Source organism: Bos indicus x Bos taurus, chromosome 16, assembly GCF_003369695.1.
Source record: "Bos indicus x Bos taurus breed Angus x Brahman F1 hybrid chromosome 16, Bos_hybrid_MaternalHap_v2.0, whole genome shotgun sequence".
Lineage (NCBI taxonomy): Eukaryota > Metazoa > Chordata > Mammalia > Artiodactyla > Bovidae > Bos > Bos indicus x Bos taurus.
The window spans coordinates 55,801,351-55,824,331 of NC_040091.1; the positions used below are offsets into that span (position 1 = coordinate 55,801,351).

The following is a 22,981-nucleotide window of genomic DNA, read 5'->3' on the forward strand; positions in this document are numbered from 1 at the left end:
ATCTGACATGTGAAATGGAGTTTCCTGCCTTTGGTTCTTACCTAGTGCCTGCGACTTCCTGCATGGCCACTGTCCATAGAGTCATGCGACCGAGAATCTTACAGGCCATCTTGTGACCACAGTGTTGCTCATCCACATGTTCGAGTTCTGTCGATTTACACCCTAAACATCTCTTGACTATGCTTATCTCCCCAACTCTGCTAAAACCACTTGATTTCTCATCTGAACCACTCCTGACTTGCCCCCCCAGCCACATCTTGTGCATCCCCTAGTCATTTGTATGAGAGCCAGAGTCAACTCTTTTAAATGCATGTATAATCATCTCGCTCCTTTTTAGAATCTGCTCACTCATCTCGTGGCTTCCCACTACTCTTAAATTGGGTCAGAATTCACATGTGTCTAGCAAGGCCCTGTCTGATGAGGTCCTGCCCTCCTTCATGGGTGCTTCTGTATTACCCACTCACCATCCATCTGCGCTCGAGTGGCCCTGGCTTTCTATCAGTTCTTTGCACAGTGAGGACAGACAGGGGGTGTTCAGTGACTCTTTGTTGAGTGAGTGAATGAATGAATGTACAAACAAATGAAAAATGAGTGAATGGATTCTCTAGGTCAGGAATACTTGAGGGGCTCAGATGAGAAGTTATATTGAAGGACGTCTTCCTCCCTGCCCTGTGGCGCCTTTTTGGCAGCGGGCTCTTTGTGCAGGGAGAAACGCTCTTGCTTTCAGTATTCAGTACTGTGCCTTGATGAGGCTTCCCTGCTGGCTCAGATGGTAAAGAATCTGCCTGCAATGTTGGAAACCTGGGTTCGATCCCTGGGTCAGGAAGATCCCCTGGAGAAGGGAAAGGCAACCCACTCCAGTATTCTTGCCTGGAGAATCCCAATAGACAGAGGAGCCTGGCAGGCTACAGTCCATGGGGTTGCAAAGAGCTGGACATGACTGAATGACTAACACTTTCATGTCACACTTTTACCATGCCTTGACGGGGGAAAACAGCACCAGAGGGGCTCTAGTGCCCAGCACATCTGTCCAGTCCATGTGACACTACCAGAGTGAAAACACTGGCTCGATGAACCGCAAATTTGTCTATGCCCCTGGGTGTAAGTGGGAGCTGAGGACTCATGTGAAGGTGATAATTTCTGTTCCTCTTCTTTTCTTAGGTCAGGACCTGGGACAGATGAATAGCTCTGAAGGTGGCTATGAGCCTTTTGCCCCCTGTAGCACCAGGCAGAATCAGAGCTGGGTTGTGCAAAGCTATGGTCCCAATGTCATAGCTGGAGGGGGACAGATGAGTGCTCAGCTCTGGAGTGGGATCAGGGCCTTCTCTGAGAGACCAAGCTTCTGTCAGTAGGAAGTTTGGGGTCCATTCTGAGGAGCAGAAAGGCTTCCCATGTGGCTCAGTGGTAAAGAATCTGCCTGCCAATGCAAGAGACACAGATTCCATTGCTGGGTCGGGAAAATCCCCTGGAGAAGGGAATGGCAACCACTCCAGCATTCTTCCCTGGAGAATCCCATGCACAAAGGAGCTTGGTGGGCTACAATCTATGGAGTCTCAGAGTCAGACACAACTGAGCGACTGAGCACATACACACTGAGGAGCAGAAAAAGACACTCTTATGTGGGGCTTAGCAAAGTTGGAGGGCAAGCCTGGGTTGAGACATGGGCATCCAGAACAATGGCCCTTTCAAATGAATATTCTTCCAACGTGTTTCATATTCATGTAGAAGTGAGGGTAAGGATCTGAGCCTCATATCGGGAGAATATAAGAGGGCTGATGGCAGTGTTTGGGCTCTCTGTCCCTTGAGCATCTGGGCTATAGCCCCAGATGCTGCACTTAACATAACTGAAGCCCACAGTTTCTCAGAAGCCAGATGGGAGCCCTCACAGTAGAAGTTGTCATCTGTGCTGGTGAAGCATGCCCTTTGGGGGCCTAAAGCCTGAGCCCAGCAGACTTCAACCACAACCAGGTGTGGTCTGTGAGGAGTTTTGATAAATACAGATCTAAGGGAGGATCTCATCCACGAATCTGAAAGAGGGCTGTTAAGAGTCTCTGGTGGCTGCCAGGGTCTCTCTGGTCCTGATTCAGTGTCCCAGGGAAGGGTCTGGTTGGGGGATGAGCTGGAACCAGGCTGTCCTTAGACAGTAGCTCTGGACCATATTGGATTGGCTTTCAACACTGCCTGTTCCCCTTCACCTCTCTTCACCAAAAGAGTCACTGGTGGGCAGACCTCCGCTGGGCCTGCTTTGTTCCACTCTTGTGTCCCCTGTTCCTTGTTCTCTGGCTTCTCATCTTTTTGCCCCCTCCTGTTCTCAGGTAGCCATTGGCTGACCCATGATAGCAAGCTGAGGCTCTTATTTTGCCCAGGGCATTTTTTAAGGCAGTAAGTTGCTTTAGGGAACTAGGTTGGTGAAATTTTAGCTCATAACACTGCTGGGAAGGTAGTTGCGGTTTAAGCATGATTTTCAACATTTTTATACCTTCAGCAGGTTAGCACATTTGCAGTAGTGAGAACACTTACTTGAAAACATTTTCTGCGCATTTTAATGTCTGCCTCTCACGGTAGTCTGTGAAGTAGGAAGTATGGCTACTCTTGTTCCCATTTTAGAGGTGAAGACGTTAAGCTTCAGAGAGGCAAAAGGACTTACCCTGGGGAGTGTTACCAGTAAGTGGTAGAAATGGTTCCATTACATATACCTCTGACCAAATAGCCAGGATTCTTTCCTCTCTTCCTCAAATAAGTCTCAGAGTGTGCTATTTTAGAGCTCTATTTGAACTTTAGCGTAATTAATGTTGTTTACTGAATCTCTTTTGTAGATGTGAAATAGGATTAATTTGATTCAGTTTACATCAATTCTGTATTGAGTCCCTACAGAGGGCTGGGTTGAATTTTAGGAATAGAAATGGAAAACCCAGCCTCATCCCCCAAGGAGCTCACAGATGAGGGGAATACTCTTCTCTCTGGTACTTTCCCAATCCCCCCCACCCAAGCCTTTGGAAAGAAAATACACCCTCTCCAGTCCACCAAACTGGAGGACTGACTCTTCCGAGGGGTTTAGTCTTGGAAGAGAAACAAATGGTCTAGAAATCTGATAAAGCCAGACCCCAATCAGAGAGGGTCGGCTCTCATTGATCTGGAAGAAAATTCTGTGGTGGAAAAGACCGTGATGGAAAGCACCACATCTCTTATGGCACCAAGTTGTGAATCCCACATTTTTCTCCCTTGCTGTGAGCTCTGTGACTGTGCACATCCCTACAGGAAAGGGATCTCATCAGAAGTTTTTGAGAGACTGAACCAGACCTGTCCCATCTGACCAAGAGAGCTGTCCGTCACACTGGCATGTGGATCCTCCCCTGATCCCAAATAACCTTTACAGGTAACATAACTTTACAGATGATCTACTATGGTAATGTATTTTTCTAAGGACAAAACTAGGCCAAGTGGCCCCACAGGCATGGCTGGGACACTAGGAAAGAAAAATCAGCCTGGTGACTCCTCTGAAAAATGGCATCTCTCCCTGCATCCCCCTTCCTGTTGTGGAAGAGCTTGTTTGGGCGGGTGAGCTGGGGAAAGGGGTTTAATGGTAGGTGTGCTTCTCTGTCACGTGTTGCAGTAGATTTCTTTCACGGACAGCTATCTATTTTCCCGTTTTGCTCCATTTCTATTTTTGTGACCCAATTAAAAAGTTCTCCCTGGTTGGGGGTCTGGTTAGCTTGTTGCTTTCCCCAGCATCACAGAGGACCCTCTTAGGCAAGTAACTTGGATGTGCACTTTCTCCTGGGGAACACAGGCACTGATGTTGGTTCTCCTTGCTTATTGGATCAGAATCCTGGACCTAAGTAGAGTTTTCTGGCTCCAGTCTTTGTTACCCAACTCTCCCTTGATTTCTCTTTTCTTGAGCAACCTTCAGGACATATGAAATTGTGCAGTATCTAGGGATCTTAGACAATCGATACCATTTATTATTGTCCATCAGATGAAGCAACAGAGCCAAAGGTCTAATTTCCCAGTGACCCTAGGTTTGAGACTTAATTGATTCCTGGAGAGCCATGACAAATGGAACCATTTGTAAGTCAAACTCTCATTTTCAGTAAGCACCATCTGATAAATTCTACTTTCTGCCTTGGAATCTAATCTTATATCGCAAAAGTACCCAGAGTAATTCCAACAAAATGAAACTAAAAAAAGCACAGATAGATTCTTTTCAAACTTTTATAAATTATATAAAAAGAAATTCAATAGAAAAGCTACAGCAGCGTTCAGTTTGGGCGACTCTTTTGTCTTTTGGACTGACAGGGACCGGCTGAAGCTTCTGAAAAGGTTGCTTCAGTGAGGTTGGTATTGAAGTCGTCTTCTTTAGTGATGTCTCCTTAGACGGTGGTTGTTATTTTGCTCCTTAGGGGGCATTTGGCAATGTCTGCAGGTATTTTTGACTGGTGAGGGGGTGATCCCACTGGAGTTTGGTGAGTAGAGACCAGTGACACTGCTAAATATTCTACAATGTGTAAGACAGTTTCCCGCAACAAAGAATTATCTTACCAAAATGTCCATCGTACTGCTGTATTGACACCCTGGCCTCTAGCAAGCATGGTAATTCAAACTCAGTTAAAATTCAATCATTTCTTGGGTGGAGGACAGAAATGGTGAAAAGTAGATTTACATAAATGTCTCAGAGTCTCTAAAGGGTACAGGGTGGGGTTGGGGGAGGGGGAGGGCAGGTGGTTGCACCTTGACCTCCCTGGTGATCCTTCTCTCATTTAAGTCAGTAAGTCAGCTGAGTTGCCTTTAAAAGCAATCCAGGCTGTCATTGCTGCTCATTGTTTCAGGGTAGCTTTGGTTGTAAATACGAGTTTTGGTTATTACTCTGTGGGTTTTATTTTTGTGGGGCAGAAAAGTCATAAAAAGTGAGTGTGGGTCACAAATCACACCAGGTATTGCTTGCACCCAGAGGTAATTTACGCATTCCCTCAGAGTTCTCTCTGTTTTCCTTGGATCTTTAAATTTCCTGTACAGCTAGCATATTGAATTTTCATAATTGCCACTGCATTTCTTGTAATTTATACTCATTTCCCAGAAACCTCTAAAGGGCTTATTGTTTGTCAGGAAGAGCAGACCCAAAGCTTTTACACAAGCTATGAATGTGTGTTTAGTGGTCATCTCTGGGCATAGCAATTCTTATGTAAGGCATTAAAGGCCATCCACATCCCAAAGCACCAGAACAACATCTTCTGATGCCATCCCCCCGACCCCCTGCCTCCCAAGAAAGATTGTATAGGAATCAGTCATTTGAGAAGGTTCTGTTAGCTTTTTGGATTCAAGTATTTCCCTGATTGCCACATTTCTTAGTGCCTGAAGTGTTTTAAATGTGTCTGAGTTAAAAAAGCAGACCAAAGAAACCAACTGTCGATATTGAAAGGACAACCCTTATCCTAGCTGATTGAATTCTTTTACTGTACATCTCTTTCCAGTTCCTCATGAACACATAAACACAAATTTGGAAAACTTGCTCTATTTAACTTTAAAAGTTTTGAAGCGAGGCTCTTTACTCACATATGTATGGAATATTAATTGGGGAATAGGGAGTTTGGTATCAGTGGATGGAAATAGAAAGAGGCAAAAAGAAGCTAAAGTTCTGCCGGTGGGAGGCAGCCCTTTAATCTCTGCACGTCCAGGGCCAGGTCTGGTCCATAGCAGGTGCTGTGTCAGCAAATTTGGAAAACTCAGCAGTGGCCACAGTTTTCATTCCAATCCCAAAGAAAGGCAATGCCAAAGAATGCTCAAACTACCGCACAATTGCACTCGTCTCACACGCTAGCAAAGTAATCCTCAAAATTCTCCAAGCCAGGCTTCAGCAATATGCGAACAGCGAACTTCCAGATGTTCAAGCTGGTTTTAGAAAAGACAGAGGAACCAGAGATCAAATTGCCAACATTCGCTGGATCATCAAAAAAACAAGAGAGTTCCAGAAAAACATCTATTTCTGCTTTATTGACTATGCCAAAGCCTTTGACTGTGTGGATCACAATAAACTGTGGAAAATTCTGAAACAGACGGGAATACCAGACCATCTGCCCTGCCTCTTGAGAAACCTGTATGCAGGTAAGGAAGCAACAGTTAGAACTGGACATGGAACAACAGACTGGTTTCAAATAGGAAAAGGAGTACGTCAAGGCTGTATACTGTCACCCTGCTTATTTAACTTATATGCAGAGTACATCATGAGAAATGCTGGGCTGGAAGAAGCACAAGCTGGAATCAAGATTTCCGGGAGAAATATCAATAACCTCAGATATGCAGATGACACCACCCTTATGGCAGAAAGTGAAGAGGAACTAAAAAGCCTCTTGATGAAAGTGAAAGAGGAGAGTGAAAAAGTTGGCTTAAAGCTCAACATTCAGAAAACTAACATCATGGCATCCGGTCCCATCACTTCATGGCAAATAGATGGGGAAACAGTGGAAACAGTGGCTGACTTTATTTTTTGGGGCTCCAAAATCACTGCAGAGCCATGAAATTAAAAGACGCTTACTCCTTGAAAGGAAAGTTGTGACCAACCTAGACATATTAAAAAGCAGAGATATTACTTTGTCAACAAAGGTCCGTCTAGTCAAGGCTATGGTTTTTCCAGTAGTCATGTATGGATGTGAGAGTTGGACTATAAAGAAAGCTGAGCACCGAAGAATTGATGCTTTTGAACTGTGGTGTTGGAGAAGACTCTTGAGAGTCCCTTGAACTGCAAGGAGATCCAATCAGTCCATCTTAAAGGAAATCAGTCCTGGGTGTTCATTGGAAGGACTGATGTCAAAGCTGAAACTGCAATATTTTGGCCACCTGATGCGAAGAGCTGACTCATTTGAAAAGACCCTGATGTTGGGAAAGATTGAAGGCAGGAGGAGAAGGGGACAACAGAAGATGAGATGGTTAGATGCCTTCAGTGACTCAATGGACATGAGTTTGGGTAAACTCCAGGAGTTGGTGATGGTCAGGGAGGCCTGGAGTGCTACAGTTAATGGGGTGGCAAAGAGTCGGACATGACTGAGCGACTGAACTGAACTGAACTGAACTGAAATCCTGGGCAATGGAGACTCTTGTACATTTCACACGTGAGGTGAGATACGGACCCCTTGGGCTCTTACTCCACCCTGATGTGCCTTACTGCTGCCTGGCAAAGAGATCACTGCTGGGATCATTAGCGGGGAGAAGATGCTACTGGCTTTAGGTCATGTTTTTGGTAATTGCACCGATTACTAATGTTGCCAACATTTCTCTTGCTTAATAACCCACTTTTAAATTTCACCCATGGCAGTTCTTCATTCCCACAACACAGCAGTGATTAAATCTGTGTTCAGATGGTTGTCAATGTACCCAGAGGTCTTAAGCAATCAGTGAATTATGCTCATTTAAGCTAGAACATAGCTTTGCATTCAGCCTCTTCAGGAATAAATACAAATTCTTGAGATGCCTTTGATTTCCACTGTATCCCTTTATCCCTATATCTCTTTGGTCTCTTTTTCCCAGATAACATTCAGAATGAGATTTCATGGATGGGTTTTATCCAAATACTATAAAGATCCCTCCTCTGGTAACATAATTCTGACATATGGATTTGGGGAGTGGCTTATTTAAAATAGGATCCAGAAATGTGGCTTATTTAAAAAGGGGCCTCTCTTGTCTGATATTACAGAAATCTGATTTTTAGGAAATGAGGCACAGGGAAAGGCTAAGAAAAGTGCTCTGTCCTCTCTGTAGGGTGTCTGCCTTCCTGCATCTGTGCTCAGTCGTGCCTAACTCTTTGGGACCCCTTCTGCCAATGGAATTTCCCAGGCAAGAATACTGGAGTGGGTTGCCACCATCCAGGGCAAATTGTCATGTGATTGGAAGCTGGGATTTTGTTCCTGTTTCTCACATGGCCCCAGGGTTGAGGACAGGCCTGCTGGTACCTGGAAAAGGCTAGGAGAAATAAACATTTAAAAAAAAATTATTATTATTTCCAAGGCTGGGAATCTGTCCCCCTTTTAACGTCCACTCTGTGTCTCCCTTTTAATATGGAGATGTGGAGAAAAGCCTCTGCCTGTTGGCCTTGGGATCTCACAGTGCTCTGTCTGTCCCTGTGAGCAACTCTGTCGCCACACCCCTGCCCAGAGCCCCAGGGAGCCAGGCCAACGTGACTGCTCACCACTCTTGGTCCTGTTCACACAGGTTGCGCTGTTTCATGCCCTCAGACTCTCCTTCTAACTGCTCCCTCCTTGTCTTTCCTTTAGCGAGTTCCTGTTGTCCTGAGACCCAGCCCTCCAGGTAGACCTCCCTGTCCAGCTGGGGAGGAACCTATCTGGGTTTATGGCACCTACACGCTGTCACAGTCCTCTCTGTATTTCCTGGCTCTGCGTGCCTGCAGAACTGAACTGGATGGAAGTTTTCGTCATGACCCTGCTCCTGGGGCTGTTACTTGTCTTGTTGTGGTTTAGTTGCTAAGTCGCGTCCAGCTCTTTTTCGACCCCATGGACTGCAGCCAGGCAGTCTGTCTATGTGATTTCCCAGGCAAGAATACTGGAGTGGGTTGCCTTCTCCAGGGGATCTTCCCCACCCAGGGATCAGACCCACATCTCCTGCATTGGCAGGAGGATTCTTTACCACAGAGCCACCAGGGGAAGCCCTGTTGCTCAGCCAGCTCTCACCTAATGTTACCTGGATATTAGAATTGATCTGACCCTGGGCACCGGGTCTGTTCTCAAGGGAGAGAAAGGGAAAATGTTATTCTAGGTGACAAGTCTGAGAAGCAGGAGCTGGAGACTGACTGAGCCTAAGGTAGGCAGCTTGGCAGGCTGTGCCTGTTAGACATTCTCCATTGGTGCCCATAGATGGCACTAGAGCCTCGGCGATCTGGCTACCACTGGGCACTCCAGGCTTGGAGGAACTGGACAATGAGTCAGTCTTTGTGGCTGATCAAGAACTCAAAATCATAGACAGGACCAGTCTGGGTGATGCTGGGGCATCCAGCAGAGGCTGTCACCCAGCAGTGACCTTTCCTGATGGTAAACACAAAAGGTGAGATGGAGAATTCAGAGAGAGTGGGAGATGCAGAAGGAAGAGAGAGAAAGATGAAGAAAGAAGAGAGGAGGAGAAGGAGGTGGAGAGAAGAAGGAGAGGATAGAAATAACGAGGACATGATGAGAGAATGGGGAAACAGGAGGCAAGGGACACAGATGCAGTAGCAAGGCACTGAGCGTGAGATCAGCCTGGCTATGTTACTGTGGTTTATAATAAATATATATTTGTCTCCATCCATCTGTCCTGCTTACCATTCCCCAAACCCTTGGGATTTCCTGAAAGTTGAGAAGTGATAAAGTTGTCTGGTTAGGTGAATGAGGTGACTTTTGGAAACACCTAAGGATGGGGGCTCGGAGAAGGCAATGGCAACCTACTCCAGTACTCTTGCCTCAAAAGTCCCATGGGTGGAGGAGTCTGGTAGGCTGCAGTCCATGGGGTCTCAAAGAGTCAGACACGACTGAGTGACTTCACTTTCACGTTTCACTTTCATGCACTGGAGAAGGAAATGGCAACCCACTCCAGTGTTCTTGCCTGGAGAATCCCAGGGACGGGGGAGCCTGGTGGGCTGCCGTCTATGGGGTCACATAGAGTTGGACACGACTGAAGCGACGCAGCAGCAGCAGCAAGGATGGGGGCTAGTTGCTAGGAGAACCAACCACCTGATTAGACTGTTAGAACTTTCAGCCCCACCCCCTGACCTCCAGGGAAGGAAGAGAGAGAGACTGGAGGTTGGAACAATCACCAAATGGCCAATGATTTAATCAATCACATAATACCTGATAAAAACCTATAAGGACAGGGTTCAGAGAGCTTCCAGGTTGATGAACAGGTGGAACTGTTCCTGAGGATATATATATATAGCCTCAGGATATATCCTGAGATATAGCCTGTTATGACAGACCAATGATCCACTGAGGAAAATGATTCTCTGAATTCTGTGAGCTATGCTGGCAAATCAGTCACTGGAACCTCCAGTTTGGAGCCCATTGGTCAGAAGCACGGGTAGCAATCTGGGCTTGTGACTGGGGTCTGAAGTGGAGGGTGGTCCTGTGAGACTGAGCCCTTTACCTGACTCTCTTTTTTCCCACACCAAGCAATCTGCAGGATCTTAGTTCCCTGACCAGGGATCGAACCTTGGAGCCCGGCAGTGGAAGCCTGACATCCTAACCACTGGCCCACCAGGGAAGGCACCTGTACTCACAGTGTTGGAGAATCATTTGTTGGTGTGGGGGAGCACCCCCCAACCCACACACGATGGAACTGGGTCTAGCAACCCTTCCACCACCCAAAACGGTGATTCTGGGAAGATGCTTTGGTGAAAGTGATGGGTGAGCCTGAGGGGTGGGGGATGGGGCCTGGGCAGAGGCAAAGCCAGCCTCCTGGGAAGAAAGATGCGTCTCCAGGATTCCCCACAGGACTCCACAAAAGCATGTCATTCCTTCAGGATCTTTTATTAACGTATAGAAAATGTGTTTTAAAAAAGGAACTATACAGAGGCTAAAAGCAACCAGGACTAAAAATACTAGTTAACAATGGTTAACAAGCAGAGATTCCAGTCTTTGAGCTACAGTGCCATGGAAGGATGGGGGAAGTTGGTTTGTCCTCTCCCTTCCTCTGTCTGTATTTATTTTTATTTTAGCTCACTTAACACCTGAGGAGTATGTACTCCATGTGTTCTTGTTTTTTTCCTTTCTTCCATCTAGTCTTTCTAGTCTTTAAGTAAATGCTTTTCCAGGCACAGTGTAGCTACAAAGTGAGTAAATCGATCTTTGTTATTTTTTACCTGAAAAGGCTGTTAAAGGTTAAAACAACAAACTCAAATTTGGAGGGACTGGAGGATTTGGTGTTTGTGATTTCTCAGAACAACAGTCTAGAGACCACTGGGGTGGGTTCCAGCTGCCGAGCCCCAGGTAACAGCTCCTTCAAGATCACGGTGACTTGCTTAGGGTAGCTGGGAATTCCTAGGGCCTGGAGTGTCTTTGAGGTTGGAATGATAGGAAAGGGAAGTCTGTGTGTTAACGGTAGCTCGTATGGATTCTAAACCTTGCTCTGTGTGGCCGTGGTGTGAGTTCAGCAACAGAGAGGGCACGGGTGGGGACAGAGGGTTGGCAGGGCAGCACTTCCCTGGCTGACATTTTTTGTAAGCCATGATGTCTGCTGCGTCTAACACAGAGATGTCACTGCTGCCCAAGCAGCCCCAACATGGGAGAGGACCAGGATGCAGAGATCTCTCCCAGGACATCTATTCCTTACATATGAATGTTGTTCAAATAAGAGAAAGGGGCTCATGTCTGGAGTTCGGGCCAGGCAGTGAAAAATACAAGTTGCCAAGTACTGATTTCCCTGTAAATCCCCCAAAGTAGCCAAGAGAGCTGAGATTATAGCCACAGTCCTCTGAGCCCCTCTGCCCACTGGGAGGGGAAAGCAGGTAGGGAGACGGGTAAAGAAATCAGGGAATAAACAAAAGTAATTTGTCTCCTGCCTTTTTCTAGCCTCATTCCTCAAAAATTTTCACTGATTTGTCCCTGCAAGGAACCATGAAGGTCCTAGTAACCCTGAGAGTTTGGAAGGAGGGAGCCCAAATCAGTGTTTAACTTACAGGCTTTAGCCTAAACATTTTCAGCATTTCTGCATTTGATACCAACTGCATTGGTTTGAATACATGAATAATACAGTCCTTCCTCTCCCAAATTCAAGAGTAAAGCTGACACTCTAGGAGCACGTGCCATGCTTATTCTGGGGTATCCCCCTTCTCAATCCTGGCTTTGTCTCCTGCCTCAGTTTGAGAAAAATGACCCTGGAATTGCCCCCTCTTCTAATGTTGGCTGAGACAGAGGCTTCATATTGTCCAAGGAGTGGGGTGGGCGAACCAGTGTTTGTGTTCTGGTTCTTATCTTCTCCTCCCAACCCACTGTGACCCTCTCCTTCATTTCCCAAATTTAAAAAAAAAGGAAAAAAGGAAAAAGTTGCCGGGATGTTTCTTAACTTCTGATGGTGAGGTTGAAGGTCCCCTGGAGTAGTGGCAAAAAAAAAAAAAAGCAAGAATTCCCTTTTCTTAAAAGACAGAGAGGAGAGAGGAAGTTGCCCCTTTGTGAGGACATTAGCAAATCCAAGATGGTGGCCACATGGCTAAATAAATATAAAGGGCAGCAGCCTCATGAAGCCGCAAAAGCATGGACTTTAGAATTAGAGAGCTTCCCGTTATGGTTCTCCTTGGCAGCTGTGTGACTTTGTGCGTGTTACTTAATCTTCCTGTTCTTCTATTCACTCATCTGTAAGATGATTAAACTTGAGTCAAGATGTGGTGAAAATTTAACAAAGTAATAGATGTCAAGCTTCTAACACAGTATCTGGAAAATAAAATGTTTATAACCAATACCGTTTCTCTTAGTCTTCATTTGGGGAGAGAAAAGTTTAAGAGCCTATGCCAGATCTAATCTCACCTCTGTTACTAATTAGCTGTGTGAACTTGGGCAAGTTGCCTAACCTCTCTGGGCCTCAGTTTCCTGGAAAATGAAATGAGAGGAATGGCTTAGATGAGCTTCAAAGACCCTTCCAGCTCTGAAGGTTCCCAACACTTGCTGTTTGGAAGCTGTGTTGAGCACATTACTGAACAACACAGGGTCTTCCTGGGGGCTGCCAAACCAGTGATGGGAAGAAAACAATGTGATCATCCATGCATTCGCCTCCTGGCCATGCATCTGGATCCAAACCCTCTCTCAAGGCTTCGGTGTTCCAGGCCTCCTGGGGTGTCTGCACCGCCTCCCATGAACCCTGGTGCCAACGAGCCAATGCGAGTACCTGGGAGAGTGGGACCTGTGAGACCAGAAGGGTTAAATGAATTGGAAATTTAGCACCAGCCCAGCCTCACTGCCGACAATGAGGAGCTGTTTTAGGAAATAAACAGCAGACAGGGGTTTTTCTGAGGAACAGGAGCTGTGATCTTTGGATGCTCTGCCGTAGCCTTATTAAGCTTGGGGAAGGAGCAAGAATTTCCGGTGGGGAGGAAGTGCAACTCTGTCCAAAGATGGCGAGGTTTGCCAAGGACATTTGGACAATGAAGTGCTGCAGGTGCAATGAAGTCATGCTTCAGGCAAGGGGTGACCTTGAAAAATTAATCAGAAATGCTGGGGATGGCAAATCGGGTTTGTGGCTGCTGTGAAGAAAAAGCAAAGTCCAGGCAGACAGGTGGAGCAAGCAAAGAAAGCCGCTTTGCTTCTCATTTCTGTGGTGTGAAGACCTCTGGTGCCTTCGCTCCTCCTCTTGTGAAGCGGGTGAACTGATGGGAGCTCTGGTGGGGGCCAGGACTCAAAGGACTAATGCTGGTCCCTTTTCCAGGCCTCCTCACTCGGGTCTCTGTTTTGTTTGTTTGTTTATTTGCTATTCTTACTGTGGGGCCATCTGTAAAAAGCTTGCTTTTAGTCTCCAATGACCCATCAGCTTCTTTTTTATGTTATTTTGTGTTTTGCATTTAATTTTTCCTTCCCAGTTGTTTCTCAAAGCTTGATGCGTCCAGAGTAGACCAGTAAATCCAGCCTGCATACAGTTAGGACGAACTCGAGCCATTCTTTCATATTGGGCCTATACCAGCACACCCATTTTCCTGGAGTTTTTTCCTTATTTGTTTTTAAGAGTTTTCCTTTAGCCTGTGGGTGCTCATTTGGCCTGGTAGTGACAGAATGCCCCAGAATTGCTGAGGAAAACTTTGTCCCATCTGTGTGGGGTTGGTGGTAGGAGCAACAAAGGTTTAGGGATGCATTTAGTCACAGATCTTCAGGGTCTTGGCCAAGGGACCCTGAGGTAGAACCAGAGGAAGGCTAGAGGCAGTGCGGCAGTGAGGCAGCTGGCCCCATAACTCGTCCTTAGAGCAAAGAACGTCTCTGTCACTGTTACTGGGAGGAAAACATGCCACCCAGGGAGGCTGAATCAGCAGCTCTCGGTATCTGGAGATTTGTGCAAGAAGCAAGACTCCTAAACTTCCCAGATTCTCTACAGGCCTCTGGGGTCCCAAGGCTCTTCTTACAGCTGTGGCAAGTTTGAGACAAGTGAAAGCAGATTACCCCACCCTCTTGGGATTATTGAAACTGAAGTGTGAATCTTTCTGAGGTTCCTTATCAATGTTTTAAGAATGGACAGTGAGATGCAAATATAGTTCTCCCTTTTGTTGCTGTTCAGTCACTCAGCCATGTCCGACTCTTTGCAACCCCATGGACTACAGCAAGCCAGGTTTCCCCTTCCTTCACTATCTCCCAGAGTTTGCTCAGACTCATGTCCATTGAGTCAATGATGCCATCCAACCAGCTCATCCTCTGTCGCCCCCATCTCCTCCTGCCCTCAATCTTTCCCAGCATCAGGGTCTTTTCCAATGAATTGGCTCTTCCCAGAAGCCCACTAGGCTCCTCTGTCCATGGAATTTCCCAGGCAAGAATACTGGAGTGGGTTGCCATTTCCTCCTCCAGTGGATCTTCCCAACCCAGGGATCAAACCCACGTCTCCTGCACTGGCAGGCAGATTCCTTACCACTGAGCCACCTGGGATGCCCTCGTGTCCCCCTTGGAGGGAAAGAAATGGAAGTAAGGGATTAGATTGAATAGGAGTCTGGTGATAAGAAAGCAAATCATAGAAAAGCACATATCCTGAGTAAGTGGTTCCACCTTCCCTGAAGTTCTGAGTGGATGGTAAAAAAAGAAAAAGAAAAATGTTTGCATGCCCCAGGAGTATTTGCAAATCCAAGCCACTAGCTAGTCTATTTCAACCCCCTCAGCTTGTTGTACCCACTGTTCTCACAGATCCCATTTATCCTCCAGAAGAGAGGACAAAGAGGAAGTCATAAACCCGCTCTCAAATGGTGCTTTTAAAAGGGCTCTTTGAGAAGATTCCATAATGACCTGTTGTCCCTTAATCTATGGCTCGGTTCTGGGACTGGATTTTGAAAGTATAAATGTGATTAAAGATTGCTTGGTTTGGCACTGAACTCATTGGCAACCTTGGTTCTTCACATTTGTCTTTGAAATAACAGCTTCACTGTGCAGAGAGCTGCTGGCTTCCCAGGTGGGAGGGCATAGGTGCTGGGTGTCTTACATACTCCATGAGTAGTGGAGTGGGGATCTGGTAGATGAAGGGTAGGGTGGATTAAACTATTACTGGGATTTTGCTTTGCATTTTCTTGCTACCATTTTTGTTGTTTCTTTTACAGATCAGTCAGCTAGTTTTCCTGGGTCCTGGTCTGGTATGAGTTCTGAAAACCTGGAGGCACTGTGTCCTCAACCCCATCATCAGAAAGTGACTGGGAGGTGTCAACGCCACCTTGTGGTCATGCTTAGCAAGTTTCCCGCCTCCAGTTGAAAGTGAAAGTTGCTCACTGGTTTCTGACTTTTTGCGACCCCATGTACTCTTGCCTGGAAAATCCCATGGACGGAGGAGCCCGGTGGGCTGAAGTCCATGGGGTAGCTAAGAGTCAGACACGACTGAGAGACTTCACTTTCACGCATTGGAGAAGGAAATGGCAACCCACTCCAGTGTTCTTGCCTGGAGAATCCCAGGGATGGGGGAGCCTGGTGGGCTGCCGTCTATGAGGTTGTAGAGTTGGACAAGACTGAAGTGAAGTACAGCAGCAGCAGTACTTACTATACAGTCCATGGAATTCTCCAGGCCAGAATATTGGAGTGGGGAGCCTTTTCCTTCTCCAGGGGATCTTCCCAACCCAGGGATCAAACCCAGGTCTCCTGCATTGCAGGTGGATTCTTTACCAGCAGAGCCACAAGGAAGTCTCAAGGCCGGCAGGAGTTTTCCACAAATTTGTCATCTCTTCGCTACCTCTGCCCCTTCACCTTCCAGAAATAAACCTGGAGAAAGTGTTTACTGCGTTCGAAGTTATCTGATGGGGAGATGCAAGAAGAAGAAACTGTTCGGGTCTCGGGTCTAGGCGGTGAGCCTATTGAGGTCATCGGTAGGGTGTTTTCTTTTCTTTTTCTATAAGCACATATCCTGATGTGTCTGCTGTTAAACTGCTTCTGAGCAGAGTCCACCTCTATTTCTTCTGAGTCCCTTGAATGAAACTGTGGTGTGTGAGGGTGAGCTCTTTGCGACTATTGTTTCCTGGATCCATCTTTGGAAAGAGCACAGGTGCTTGGAGGAACAGGATAAGCAGGAATCCATGAGTCATGTTATGATGCTTTGAGTCCAGTTGACCATGGGCCTTGGGGAGATATTGAGGTACAGTGTCTCTTAAAAATGGTGACTTGTGAGAAAATCACTCTACCTAATAAAAGGAATCTATAAATCCTTTTTTTAGGAAGTTAGGTGAGCTAGTGTTTGAAGTTCCTTTCTTTGCTTTGAAATTCTTTAACAGGAATCTAGGCAATGCTGCTGATATTATTTATAAAAATGTTCCACAGGGTAAAATGGTTCCAGTAGAAGACAGATTTTGATTCCCACTGATGTTTCTTGGCTTTCACCTGAATTGACAACATGAGGGCCCATCATCTTTTCCCGTCTCAGTTCCCTTGATGAGGTGGGCTGTATTCGTACCACCCAGGACCCCGGTTCTGCTTTTATGGATAAAATGAGTCCAGCCACTTCCTTGGCACAGTCTTCTCTGCAATGTTTTCGTGTGTGTGTGTGTGTCTATGTACATGTGTATATGTTTACTGATGACTCCAGAATCAGCTTTTCTTTTTCTCTGTCTTTCATAAAGCAGGGCTTCTAGTGAATTTTCATTACTTAGTTCTGCTCGCTCACCAATGCCAGTTTCCATGTTCAGATCAGAGACTAGCCTAACTGACCGTCAGAACCGAAAGGGAAGTTAGAAGCCATTTTAGTCTCATCCAACCAGATGAGGAAACTGAAACCCCAAGAGGTGAAACAACCTTCCCGAAGTCATAGCGCCAAAACGCGGCAGAGCTGGGCCCACCCCTGAGACCCCAGGTTCCTCATCTAACAAGCTTCCTGCTGTTCACTGGGCTCCCACTCTCTAGCTAAATCTTAATTAACGGGTTTCTTGAAAGACTTGTTTCTGTTTCTTCTTCCTTCCCCCTAGTTTTTTGAAGCCCATGGGGAACTGAGAAATGGGAATGTCACCTCCATTTCCGCCACTGGTCTGACAGTCACACGCACACCATGGCAGCGGGCAGTGAGCAAGACCTTGAAGATCTACTGAAGGGAGAGGGCAAGGGGCAGCTGACTCCATACTCGTTACATCAGAAACGTGGTTGCCAGCCTGACAGACTGTCCTTCCCTGCTTAATAGAGCTCAGTTACATTGGGCATGTTTCCTTTAGAAAACTGCCAGCTCTCAGGCTCGTCCAGTGATTGGCTAGGAAAGGCCCAGGATGCCTCAGTTTGACTAAAGGTGGATATTACAAAGAAAAAAACCCAAACCTGAGGCCTTAAGGAAAGAGAGAGAGGAGGAAACAAGTGGCTGGGGAGATGGGCATGAATTTTGGCAGACCCCACAGGAATGTTTGTAGCTGACATTTGGCTGGAGAAGTTGAAGGGTCATGGCTTTAGAGCCTCCAGCTCTCTTGGGTGTAAAAATCAAATCATGCTAGCGAAGAGAGCACATCTCATAAAACGGGAGGTAGGCCTATACTTCTCCCCTATTCACCTTTGGATTTTTAGATGTAATTTCCTCTGGCACTTTTCATTTTTCCTCTCAAAGGCAGAATAATAAAAGAAGATGGAGAAAGGCTTCTCATGAGCTCACCTCATTAAGGGGGTCATTCCTGTTTCTCACTGGACCAAAAGAAAGAGGAGAAAACTGAAACCCAAACCCTGAAATTCCACCTCTTCCCAGAGATTATCAGTCAGGGGAATGGCTGGCTGGTCATATAACTTCTCCTGACTCTTATTAAGCCACTTGCCTTAAGGAGACCCTGGCTGAAATGAGAGCCTCAGAACTGAGACTTTAGTTTGCAATTCAGGGAAAAAGAATCATGACAAATAGGAGCAGAAATAGAGAAAATGCAGCTGGGTGGGATCTATGCTCCCCAGGGCACCTGTGATCTCAATGGCAGGTTCCGAGGGGAGCCCAGATCTGCTGCTTCTGTCTTTCCCCTCAGTGTCTGACCCCAAAGTGCTGTGAACCATAGCTCTCTCCCTCTTCCAGCTTCAAAGAAAGTTGACCTGAGGGAGGGGGCAGGGATTTATGACCCTCAGGCACACGGCTGCTGTGCAGCCCAGGCCAGGTGCAAGCAACACCTTGGGAACTAGACTCCAAAACAGTGGCTGGGCTTGTGAGGCCACAGGGGATCTTAAGGTAGGATGGAAGTGGGCAAAGGATGGGTTGGCTGGAAAATAGGAGGTGACAGAGGACACTTGGCTGGTAAGACTAAGAATGTTTGATGAGAATCTTTGGCCCATTACAAAGGACTTGGGTTGCTGGGACAGGATGAGGTTAATCTGTTTCCTTTTAAGGGGACTTGTTGGCAAAGCTCTCTTGCTGGAGCTTCTCTCTCTCTTCTCGGGGCTGGTGTGAGAACCCGGCCACCGAAGGCAGTGACCAGAGCTCGGTTCCTGGAAGTTAAGGGTATCTCAGAAGGAGGGCAGGAAAGAAGGCACATGCCTGTCACCGATCTGACTCCACGATCTGGTTTTGAGTTGGTCTTTTAAGAAAATGTCTCACTGTTCCTCCTTGGTGGGAAAAAAGGGGATGGTTAAGGATGGCTGGGTAGGAGGGAGCATGGAGACTGAAGGGCAGGCACGGGGGCAGCAGAAACCATGAGCTGCTGATTCTCAACTGATTCCTGCTACATCCCGCTTCCTTCAAACACTCTTAACATGTTGCAAAGCACATTACTATGTCCCCCACCCCTTGTTTCATATTATAAAGTACAAACAAATGACAGAAAAGGTCAGTTGGCTCGCAGCCGCCCACTGCTTAGAACTGCAAGGACCGCCGTTTTCTCCCCGCCACGAGACGGTGGCTGTATGGGCGCATCTTCATCTCCACGAAGGGGATGGAGAACTCGTGGCCTTTCCAGTGGTACCAGTTGATCCCCTGGGAAGGAGAAAGATGAGCATGTCAGATCACCTTTCCCCACTCAAGTGAACTCCCAGCCTGAAAAGAAAGAGGGTGCTGAGAGCGGGGAATCCAAGATGAACATTTAGCCCTTTTCCATTAACTTGAAGCTTTGTGGCTGAGTTCCCTCCCCCCAAAAAAAGGGGCCAAAAAAACAGAGATTTTTTTTTTTTCCTAGCTTTTCTCTTTAGGCATGCTTGTGGTCTGGGCCTATAATAGGAATGTGTAGCAGGTCTTTCCTTATCACTGGCTTTCTGGTTTGGGCTTTCAGGATTTGCATGCACCAGTAAATTTGAATTTCAGATTCCCAACAGTATAGAAGCATTTTGAAGAGCGTAACTGTGTTTGACTGCTCACTCCTGATGGGAGTGTTAAGTGGTTTCCATCTATCACGTGACCAACCATCTTGGTTTGCCCAGGACTAAGGGGTGCCCCTGGCTGCTGGCCTTTCCTGTGCTAAAACCAGAGAGGTCCCAGTTGGTCACCCAATCGCCCGGCCCAGCTGATGGATGTGTAGTCTCCAATGGGGAGACATGGTCTCTTTTACACTGCTATTTCTGCTCTCTCCCTTCCTAGGATACTTCTTTGGATGAAGCCAAGCCGAACCTTCTTTGGATGAAGCTGTCCCTGAACTTGATAAGCTCTTCACGGGATATCCTAGAGGAGGAAATGAAATGGGACTTGACTGGTCATCAAGGTTTCTCTGGGTGAGTTCTAGCTCCCGGATCCGGGTGTGTTCCCCTTTTCTTCCTCTGGCTTTGACTCTGTCCTGTTCTTATCTCAGTGTCTGCATTATTTTCCTCTTTATAATAATCCGTTCTCAACACTCTGAGTGTATCTTTTTAAAAAGGAAATGCAAGGCCCACCTGTGCGCTTAGAAGGATGAAGCTAAGGCACGTGGGCTGCACGGCTCTGGCTCATCTATGCAGCGGCAGAGTTTCACCCACCTGACTGTGCCTGGACTCGCCGTATTTCCCGTTGAGGTTGGTCCGGTGGCAGTTCTTATACCACCAAGCCCCCTTGTACGACATGGCACAGTTGGTAACTGCTATGTCATTGTCTCTGTCCTCCGTGGAGAATGGGCGGCCCTGATGGTAGCTGAGAGAGTCCCCTGGGAAAAAAACACATGCTTGAAGCTGTCCAATTTGTCATTCTTTCGTCTCAACGTTCTGGACATTTGACCCAGGCCCAACAAACCTGGCTTCTGCTTCAGAGACCTTCCACTTACCTCTCTGTGTCTATTCAGCTTCGGCCTGGCTACACTGAGCTCTTTCTCCACGTGCTCCTGGGGTCCCCTACATTGTGCTGCTCTCTCCAACTCAGTTCCTCATTCCCTTGACCTTCTGCTCAGAATGTGTTCACTCAGCTCCCCCTCTCCACCATTGCCTGTTTCCTCCAGGCCAGCACTGGGACACAGGCACGGACGGCTCCTTGTGTCTCAGAGGAGACAGTGATGAGTCATGTTGCCCTGGGTAATCCGGGTCACCACTGTGCAGCCTGGCTTTCCCCACGGCTCATCAGGCCTTGGTCACGTCAATATCTGCTCGTTCAGAACTTGGGTCCACATGTGAAGAAGGACATTACCTAACTAGAGTTTCTGTCTGTAGGAAGCAAGATGATAAGAAAATCCTAATCATATTAGAGGAGAAGTGATTGGGAAAACCAGGGCTGTATCTTGGGGAAAAGCAGACTTGTAAGGGGAGACAAGGTTCTAGATCACTGACTCCAAATATTTGATGGGTTATTTAGTAAACAAACAGAACTCCACCAAACACTCTTTGGAGAAGAATGAAGATCAGTAGGTAGAGACTGTGAAGTTAGAGCTATTGATAAATGGGATAGACTACTTGGAAATATGGGGATATCTCTATTTTTAGAAGCTGGGGGTTTTCTTGTTGGCATATTGTGCAGGCCACACATATGAACTGAGTATTTAAGTAAGGTATTAAATCGTAATTAATTTATAACTATTGGCCAAACCTCTGGCCTCTGGCAGAACTTGTGGTTAGAGATGTTGTGAAGGGGCTCATGCTATTGAATGAGTGTTGTTTAAGATGTTTCCGAGGCCACTTTAAGCCGGGGAAACTCATGGCTCTGATCCTGTGGCTTCCTGAGTCCACACTCACAGTGGCCACTCAATGCCTCCAAGTGCTTCTGGTCACAATTTAATTCTTAGGAGGATGGTCTTTCTTTTATAGGGAAGCCTGGTCCATTCAGGCCAGCTTGGTCCCTAAGTCCATATGTTATTATTTCTATGCCATCGTTTTTATCTCCCTCTCTAAACAAACCAGGCTTTATCTCCACCCAGAGCTAATCCCACCGACCTACAACTCATTCTTTCTCATCTCTTCCAGGTCCTGGAGAAGGCAGAAAGAGTTCTTACTTTTTTTCCTTTTTTCATATAGATACAGATAGAGATAGATATATATTGATATTTTAGCATTTTCATCTCTTCTCACCCTAACTCATACTCAATCCCTGTGTCTTAAAAAATCCTGGCTTAATCCTACTTTCTAGAGACTCTTTCTTTACCATCAGTCCCCTATTTTGTCTCTACCCACGTTTCTATATTCTCATCTTCTGCTTATCTCTCTAACCTAGAAGCTGCCCTCCCTGGGAACTATTCCCTCCTGCTTCCACTTTGGATGTTGCCTGCTGCTGTCTCACATATGATCCTGATGTTGGTCTTTGTCTCCTCCCTAGATCCCGTTCCTAGTTCATAAATCCACCTCATACGTTCAGTCCATCTATTATCTAAGTCTTGGTTTTTCTCTCTCAAACTGCTGTTTGGATTTATGCTTTTCTCTTAACTCCTAAGATCAGCCAAGGCCCTTGTGACCTCCTACCAAGATTAATGCAGCAGCTCCAGCTGGTCTCTGGTCTTCACTCAGGTTTGCTTTATCCTATTTAAGGCTGACACTCGGATCTTCCTAAAACTCCACATCCACTATGTCACTCAGGACCCACCATGGCTCCCCACTGCCCACCGTATTAAGACAGAACTCCTCTGTCCCCTTGGCCTTAAGGCCCTTCAGGGTCTGACTCCACCCTACTCCACCTGCTTCCTTTCTATTCTTTCTGAACTCACACCTTGTCCTGGGCAGCCAGGTCCTCTGCACTTGCCCTCCCTCCACACTAACTGCTCCTTCTGTGATTTTCCCCCAGGATTTTCTTTCCCTGGAATGTTTCTTTCCCCCTGGGATCCCAGCCAAATGCTGCTGCTTTCATGAAGCCTTCTTCAACCTCTAAGACCCCCCTTCTCCAAACGCACATTAAACTGGAAGTGAGTACCCTTCATTGTGTGGTGAGTTGCTTCCAAACTGTTTCTTTTTCAGATAAAAGTTTAGTTCTTGCAGAGGTCATGCCTTATGCTCCTTATGAGTCCTCACAATTCACACGATGAACTTTTAGAGGTTGCTCAACAACCTTTTCGCCATAATTTGACTTGTAATGTTCAGCTCCAATTCAATTAAGAGTCCTGGTTAGAGACTTGGATTTTTGCAGGCTCGAGAACAATGGAGATGGGAGAAGGGACCAAACTTGGCATTGAAGGCCACAGAGGCCACTGTTCTAGTGGGGCCAATAAAGATGAGCAACATGCAAGATAAAGGCCAGGGGACTTGGGCAATAGTAAATGCCAGAGACAGGACGGCTCCTCCTCCCTGGAGACCTTCCAGTCTGGAAAGAACCACCATTGTGTGAAGTTGTCCAGAGAAGGGGCCTACATAAGCCTAGCTTCTCATCGTTTGAAGAAGATGAACTGAATATTTGACCTACGAGGTCAGACTGCAATTCATTTTTGATGATTGGCAAAACTGTTGGTGGGACTTGCCTCTGAATCATGAGAGTAGAGCTCAGTCCAACAGCTACGACCTTCACGGGGTCCAGCAGTGAGACAGAGCTACACAGAGACTGC

At 46.7% G+C, this 22,981-nt stretch overlaps 1 protein-coding gene across 3 annotated transcripts in view; it reads right to left on the reverse strand.

Moving 5' to 3' along the window:
- Nucleotides 1-16,679: 16,679 nt before the first annotated feature.
- Nucleotides 16,680-22,981, reverse strand: part of TNR (tenascin R) — a 487,688-nt gene continuing 481,386 nt past the window's right edge. For all 3 annotated transcript variants that reach the window (XM_027565405.1, XM_027565404.1, XM_027565406.1), the window contains 2 exons: nt 20,013-20,176; nt 16,680-19,044 (listed from right to left, as the gene is read on the reverse strand). In XM_027565405.1, the coding sequence (XP_027421206.1) occupies nt 18,925-19,044; nt 20,013-20,176 (284 nt within the window). In that variant the 3' untranslated portion in view covers nt 16,680-18,924. The remainder of the gene's footprint in view (nt 19,045-20,012; nt 20,177-22,981) is intronic.